Here is a 7,740-nt window from a genome sequence, read left to right as displayed (position 1 = left end):
TTACTTTTTTGGTATATACAGGGAGTGAAGAAAGTATTTTAGTTTTTAAGGTTTCATAAATAAAATAATAAATTAAAAAAAATAAAATTAGGTAGGTGGGTTGGTGGGCCAACCTGGCTCACCACGGGTTCAACCCGCATGAGCCGGGTCTAAATGAGCCGGGTTGAAATCTAACCCGCATATAAGTGGGTTGTATTTTTCAAACCCAACCCGACCCGAACTCGTGACGGGCCGAGTTGGCTCGCGAGTTGTGACCCATTTTGACGGCTCTAGAGAAGATATTATAATATTATTATAATCATAATCATATAACCATTTATTCAATCATTCACTAAAAATGAAGCCAAATCCTATTTAATGCTTTTTATTAAAAGAAAAATAGTGTTACCATTATGTATCTTCTTGCGTCACGGTAGTGTCTTTTTCACCCTGTATTTATCCACATGGGTCGGATATACACAGTGTGTCTTTTATTTGTTGAAAACACCGTTTAGTCAAGAAAGAAGCACGCACACAATAACGCGCTAGTTCTACACGGACTTACTTGGGTAGATTAGATAGCATGGTTCTATAACGTAACACAACGTAGCACGACACTCACGTTTTTGTTCTGTCCATTGGTTTCGTGGAACCCTATAAAATGTTTTCACTACGTTAGGTGGTGTTGCCCTTCCACGACCCTCTCACCCTTCAAACCATCTTTTCCTTTTCCATTTCCTCTTTATTTTCTCTCTGTAGCACCCATTTTTGTTCCCTGTCTTATACTATATTTCTACATTATATATAATATTGTTGTTACTGTTATAAAATATACACATACCCTCTATTCTCCAACAACCTACCCAGGAGGAAAGATGAACGTGGATCTGGAGTCATTAGCAGAGGCCACTTCTGGGGCCATAGGATCACTCATCAGCACCACTATTCTCTACCCACTTGACACCTGCAAGACCAAGTACCAAGCCGATGCTCGTTCCCATGGTCGCACAAGATACAGGTTCTTTTATCCCTACCCTTTTTTTTTTCTATTCTCTTCTTATCGTTAATTCAATTTCAATTTCTTCATGTTCCTGCTCACCCCTTCTTCATGGGGTGATCGTAAATGTTTTCTCTGTGTTCCTCCCAGAATTGGGTGTTCTGGATCGGGACTTTGTCTTGTAGTGACGTGTTCGGGAGATGATGATCAATGATTATAGATGTAATTTCTTGGCTTGGGTTTATTTTGAAGACAAAACTTTTTATGCTGATCTTCAATTAAAATAGAAATTTCACCTTGGGAAATTTGCGTAGTAAATGTTTCTGTTAAATGTGAGTATACTCATGTTCAGGAATTGGTGATCAAAGACATGCGTAATTTCCCTGCCCTTTTCAAGTATTTGCTTTGGAGTCTGTGATAAATTATCATTGATCTTGAAAGATGTGTTCTTTTTAGCTTGGGGGTATTGTAATTCTAGTTTTCTCTATCTGGTCGCGCTTCTCAATTCATTGGGATGGACTTTCCAAGGTCACCGGATCACCCAACAGTGATTCTTTACTGTTTAAGATTTGAAGATTCTAGAATGTATAAACCCCCTAAGTTGTATTAATTTAAAAGTTTAAATATTTAGGCCATTTTTGCTTGCTGTTTTCAAAAAATAGTACTGGATGAACGGAATGGAGGCACTGGCTGATCGACTGATCTCAGTCTCTGCGGTATTTGATGGCTAAGAGAAGCACAGATAAAATACTATTGAAAAACTTATACCATATTATAAGAGAAAACAGAAAGAAAACGAATAACACCTTTTGTGATTGAAAAATGCACACTGTTTGAAATATAAGGGGAGTCTCTTTATAGCAGCAGGAAGGAGCTAATGACAAACTTATATATCTGCTATAACTAACTAAAATGCCTATCTACAGCCAACAAAAATAACAGAATTTAACCAGCTTGTGTTTCATCAACTTTTAACTCTAATAAATAACTTTCTGTTTTCTAAAATTTGTTTGTCTTTAATAACATCTGAAAGGGCTTGACCATTGAACTCATTTCTGATGTTTAAAACTTGTTCCTGTGTATTGGACTAATTAGACCCTTTCGCTTTCTATTATGAATACTGGAAGTAGAGGGACCAAATTAAGGAAACTAAGCCTTATTCGAACCTATCAAGTCGTTTAGTTTCCTTAATATTTTAATTTTTCATTTTGAGACTCTTACATTTTATCTTTCTTTAAAGGAAATAAACAGGGAACTGTGATGCATTCTTATTTTACAAATGATAAAACTATTCCGAATGTAGTGTATCAAATTGCATTTGCATCAAAGTATCATTTTGTAACATTGGAATTTCTTGGGTTGAGTGTGCAGGTTGAGTGGGGGATTGATCTTAGCTCTTGGCCATTGTGTTTCAAAATTAGCCAAGAGAATGTATCTCTTGGGTATGTATACTACTTACTTTCATTCTAATTGTTTTTACATTTGCAGGAATCTCACTGATGTATTATTGGAGGCAATATCTAACGGTCAGGTGCTTTCACTTTACCAGGGCCTTGGAACAAAGAATCTTCAATCCTTCATTTCGCAGTTTGTCTACTTCTATGGATACAGTTATTTTAAAAGACTATATCTAGATAAAAGTGGTTATAAATCCATTGGAACGAAAGCAAACTTAGTTATTGCTGCTGCAGCTGGGGCTTGCACTGCCATCGTGACTCAGGTGAGGCAGCATTAGCTTTTCCTAGTTTAACTATGTATTTAAAAATCAAAATCACTTCTATGGTTTTTGGAGCAGGACGCTTTAATACCAAATTTTGATTATCTTCATAACAAAATTTTGATTGAAGTCTTTTATGGCTATGTCTTGTTGCTTGAGGCTATTTTTGATTATTCTTAGTTTGAACATGGAACAAGAATGAGAGAATCTAGTGCATCTCTGGAATAAAACATGTTTGATCAAATTATACATAAAAATCTGATTAAGTTTTCAATGCTTAACCTACTACAATTGTTGGTTAATCATCCACTGTTAACTATGGACTGGCTAATAAATCATAGGTGTCTATTTTATGTGACTATCTGCCTATATCAAACTTAATTTTATTACTAAGCATACCTCATTGATTACTTCTAGCCCCTGGACACAGCCTCCTCAAGGATGCAGACAAGTGCATTTGGAAAGTCTAAAGGGCTACTGAAAACCCTTACCGAAGGAAGCTGGAGTGACGCATTTGATGGCCTCAGTATTTCCTTGCTGCTGACATCAAACCCTGCAATTCAGGTAGGTCAACCTGCAGTTTGTGCCATCTGGAATTCTGTATCATGTTTGTATGCTTAATATATAAAGTTATATTTGGAATGATTAGTCAGAGACCAAAAGATTTTAATTTGAAACTACCTTGTGCTACAGTATACCGTGTTTGATCAGCTGAAACAGCGAGTACTGAAGGATAAACAAAGTAAAGCTGAAAAAGGATCATCTCCTGAATCCCTTTCTGCATTTATGGCCTTTCTTTTAGGTGCAATTTCAAAGAGCATTGCTACATGTCTTACATATCCAGCTATCAGGTATTTAGTTGTAACTTCCAACTGGTTTTTGATTTCTGGACTTAGTTTATAGGGGGCACCTCTAATATCTCTTTCTGCTTATAGGTGCAAAGTTATCATTCAAGCTGCTGACTCAGATGAAGCAAGCTCCAAAACAAAGATAAAATCACAGAAAACAGTGTCTAGTGTTCTCTATGGAATATGGAAAAGGGAGGGGATAGTGGGATATTTTAAAGGATTGCAAGCTCAGATCTTAAAAACTGTTTTGAGCTCTGCACTGCTCTTAATGATCAAGGAGAAGATCTCAGCTACTACTTGGGTGCTTATCCTTGCACTTAAAAGGTACCTATTACTTCCAGCGAGAAGGGTTAAGAACTTGTAAGTTATGATAGCAGTTACTGGAGGAAGAAGCTTCAATTCCTTGTGGATAATGAATCTAGTTGGAGTGCAAAGAGTGCATTTTAGCAGATACATATACTCTTTTAGAGTTGAGACAAGGTAGTTTTGGTGGCTTCTCTTTGTTCCACCTCCCTTGGTCAATTGATATAGAACAACTAGTTCAGGAATTTATGCAAAAGACTGATAGAGCAAAGCAAATTAGAAAGTCTGACAATAAACGGTGTTTTTAGTTTTTTTTTGGGTTGCATTTGTTGTTTCAAATAAAGGCTTGAATTACTTTGTTTTTGTAGTTGGTTCTTTTAGGACATCTCCACCGGGATTAACTCAAATGACTGGAAATGTAAAACCAGAGTAATTGTGTCACATTATTTTTAAGCAATCCACAATCAGTTTTGTCCCAATAGATTTTTTTTAAAGAAATTCAAAACAAATTGTTATTTATATAGAGTTGATGATGATGCATAATAATATGTATTAATATGAATTAGTTATTTTATTATGAAAACGTTAATTAATTATTTTTTGTGAAAAGTTAACTAATTCAATAATTGATAACTTATTATAATATTCTAATTTACAGTTAATGTCAATTATTTAAATAAATGGATAATGATGGAAAAATGCAATATGGTTCATAAAGTTAGTTTTCACTATTTTCCTTTACAAAGTTTTTCTAAATATACTTTATCAAAAATACCTAAAGTTAGGAGTATATATCGTGTCATAATTTTGAAATTTATCCTCCACATTAACATGAATTCGTCACACCTTTAATATTATAAAATCGTCAAATCAAATATATATCTAGATATGATTTATAAGGGCACAATATACACAAGATTGTACATTATTATAAGATATACATTTGTAATAAGTTTTTATTAAAAGAAAGAAATTGAATCTAACATCTACTTTACGCTTCACTTCCACCTCTTTTTAGTACTTGCTTATCAGAGAGATTTTTCCCTCAAGTTCACACCATTAAGGTAATCAATGCAAAAGAAAAAACAAACACACACTAACAGACAAAGACAAAAGGTAAGCTAAAGTACCAAAGGATCATTCATACAGTTTAAAACCATAATATCAAAATTATCATTTTAATCAAACAATACAAAAATAAGCATATCAACTCTCACGTCAAGCAAAACTTAAATATATAATTAATCTCTAGATTTTGACCATTTAGATACATGTATTGGTGTCAAACTATTGGGGAAACCTATACATGTGTGATGAAATAACATACCACTCAAACTACCACACAAGGTTAATCCGTCAAACACCTGTGGTCAAATTGATCCTAAACTAAGGATCTTATGTCACTCCTCACAACATAGCCACCCCTCTCTACTTGAGGTTGGATGACTATTGGAGCATCAAAAACATTCCCTCATTTCAAAGTTTTTACAACAATACATTACACATAAGGATGGCATAAAAACTCGTACCCGTGGGTATCCGCGGATAAAACCCGTTACAGGTATTTAGTATCCGCGGGTAGCAGGTAGCGGATATTTTAATATCTGCTTGTTAAGGGATCGAGTTCGGGTATCACACTATCCGTACCTGCCGGTATCTGTTACTCATTTAAAAAATGAAATTACGATTTTATCCTTTTTCCATTAAATTGTTTTCCAAGCATCTGTTGTGCCGTCAAACCTTAAATCTCCCCTTTTTTTTCTCCTACATTATTCTTTCATTCCAATTGCCCTCACAGAAGGTTGCTCTCATAGAAGGAGAGAAAAAAAATGAAGTTCAACGTGTGCCAAAATGTTTCCTTTAGCCGATGCAACAACCGCAAGGCCCATTTCACGGCACCAGTCCTCCACGTGCTGATGAGTGTGTTGCTCTCCACGGATCTCCGGTCCAAATACAACGTGCATTCCATTCCATGTGAAATTGAAGCAAGGACGGCGGCAAACAAAGCAAGAATGACCCTTAGGGTTTGCTGTTTCAGATATCACGATGGTCGTGGCGGCTGGCCAAAAACCTATTGATCCTAGCGGTAACAATGCAGGGTGGATGGCCAGAAACCTGTTGATCCTAGCGGTAACCATGGAGGATCCACCCGTGGAAGAAGAAAGTAGTTGCCTTTTCTTTATGTTGAAGGAAACGAACCTATCTTCTTTTGTAGGCACCTTACGGCTTCCTTGTGCATCCCTCAGTTACTCTGCATTTTTTATTTTGTGCTTTTTGAGCCTTTTCATTTTATACATTTTTTATATTTTGCAGCAGGCACCTTACGGCTCACTGGTTTAATGCTTGTTGAGCCTTTTTAGTTTTTTTTTACACTTTGTCAACACCCAATTTCATGCTGGCAACAAAAAATATATTTTTCGTTTTTACTCTATTTTTATTTTATCTCATGTCTTTTTATTTATTTATTTATTTTATTTTTTCATTTTGTTTCTTTTTATATTATTTAATTTTTATTTTTTTTATTTGTTTATCTTTGTTTGTTTTCATTTTTGTATTAGTTTTTTTATTTTAATTCTATTTTTTACTTTTTATTTTATTTTACTTCTTTTGTTATTTAGAGTTATTTCATTTTATTTTACGTTAGTTTCTTTTTGTTGTTTTTATTTTTATCTTCTTTATTTTAATTTTTTTTAATTTTTATGTTAAACGAAAAAAAGAAAAAAAAAGGAAAAAAGAAAAGGAAAAGAAAAAAGAAAATGGAAATAGGCATTGCAGAGGCTTCCTTCTCCCCTTTCTCAATCATCACAAGCACGAATTAAGCTCTCAGTCCCGTATGCACGAATCAAGCCTTCTGTAACATATGAGAGCATGCTTAACATACAAAGCATACAAGACTAACCCTCCTGCAGTGAACAAGCCAAAATACACGGACCAACAATCATTCACTAAAGAAGGAAAGATGTCCATTTTGTTCCTAGAAAACAAAAAAAAAAAAACGAATTCTTCCCTGCACCCTCTTGTTCTCATTTTCACACCCCTATTTGGGCTTCCATATCCATTTTACCTATCACTTTTGTTTGCTTTATCATTTTTATGATTATTTTTATTACTATATTTTATTTTTAATTTTTATGTTTATCTTTGTATTTTTGTTATTTTTATCTACCTTTTTTACTTTTCCGTTTTAAATATCTACCTTCTTTTTTTATATAAATATTAAAAAAAAATCAAAAAAATGTTTTAAAACGTTTAAGCATACGTACGACTATTCTGTTGGTCATGTGTTGAAAATTTTTTTCATCTTCTTTTAAAAACCATCAAAAATTTATTTTAAAATGTTTTAGCACATGTGCGACCATTCTGTGGCCTTGTGCTGAAAACCTTTTTATTCTTCTTTCAAAAACTATCAAAAATTTATTTTAAAACGTTTGGAAAATTTGTTTGGAGAATTGTTTGGAAAGTTTCTTTGGAAAATTTGGATTTTTGGGAAAGTGAGCCTGACAAAGTCTAGCCTTGCTCCTATGTATCTCCAATTTGGATGGAGAATCAAGGATCACGTAGTTCTGGCTTAAAGATTGTACGTTGGAAGATGTTTTTAGTTTTTGAAGATTTTTATATTTTTTTTTGGTATTTTTTATAGAAGAAAGAGAAAAGGTTTTCAGCACAAGGCAGACAGAATGGTCGCACATGTGCTTCAACCTTTTAAAATAATTTTTTTGTTAAATTTTTGAAAGAAGAAGAAGAAGGTTTTTAGCACAAGGCAGACAGAATGGTCGCACGTGTGCTTAAACCTTTTAAAATAATTTATGATTTTTTAAAGAGGAAGAAAAAGGTTTTTAGCACAAGGCCGACAGAATGGTCGCACTTGTGCTTAAACCCTTTAAAACAATTTATGA

The 7,740-nt window shown here is 34.1% G+C and overlaps 1 protein-coding gene across 1 annotated transcript; it reads left to right on the top strand.

Annotated features, from left to right (window-relative positions):
• Positions 1-565: 565 nt before the first annotated feature.
• LOC106777583 (peroxisomal adenine nucleotide carrier 1) lies at positions 566-4,211 on the top strand. The gene is made up of 5 exons (XM_014665223.2): positions 566-997; positions 2,465-2,696; positions 3,111-3,257; positions 3,387-3,544; positions 3,629-4,211. Exons 1-5 carry the CDS (start codon positions 855-857, stop codon positions 3,903-3,905), a joined length of 957 nt encoding a protein of 318 aa, XP_014520709.1. The 5' UTR covers positions 566-854; the 3' UTR covers positions 3,906-4,211.
• The last annotated feature ends 3,529 nt before the right edge of the window (positions 4,212-7,740 follow it).

This window comes from Vigna radiata, chromosome 11 (assembly GCF_000741045.1).
Source record: "Vigna radiata var. radiata cultivar VC1973A chromosome 11, Vradiata_ver6, whole genome shotgun sequence".
Lineage (NCBI taxonomy): Eukaryota > Viridiplantae > Streptophyta > Magnoliopsida > Fabales > Fabaceae > Vigna > Vigna radiata.
This window is presented reverse-complemented; position numbering and strand designations above follow the sequence as displayed.

Bases quoted from the DNA above. Each gene is read 5' to 3' on its own strand.
- LOC106777583 (XM_014665223.2), top strand. From the start codon at position 855: ATGAACGTGGATCTGGAGTCATTAGCAGAGGCCACTTCTGGGGCCATA. The intron at 998-2,464 runs GTTCTTTTATCC...TTACATTTGCAG, and splicing joins CATGGTCGCACAAGATACAG to GAATCTCACTGATGTATTAT. The intron at 2,697-3,110 runs GTGAGGCAGCAT...GATTACTTCTAG, and splicing joins GCACTGCCATCGTGACTCAG to CCCCTGGACACAGCCTCCTC.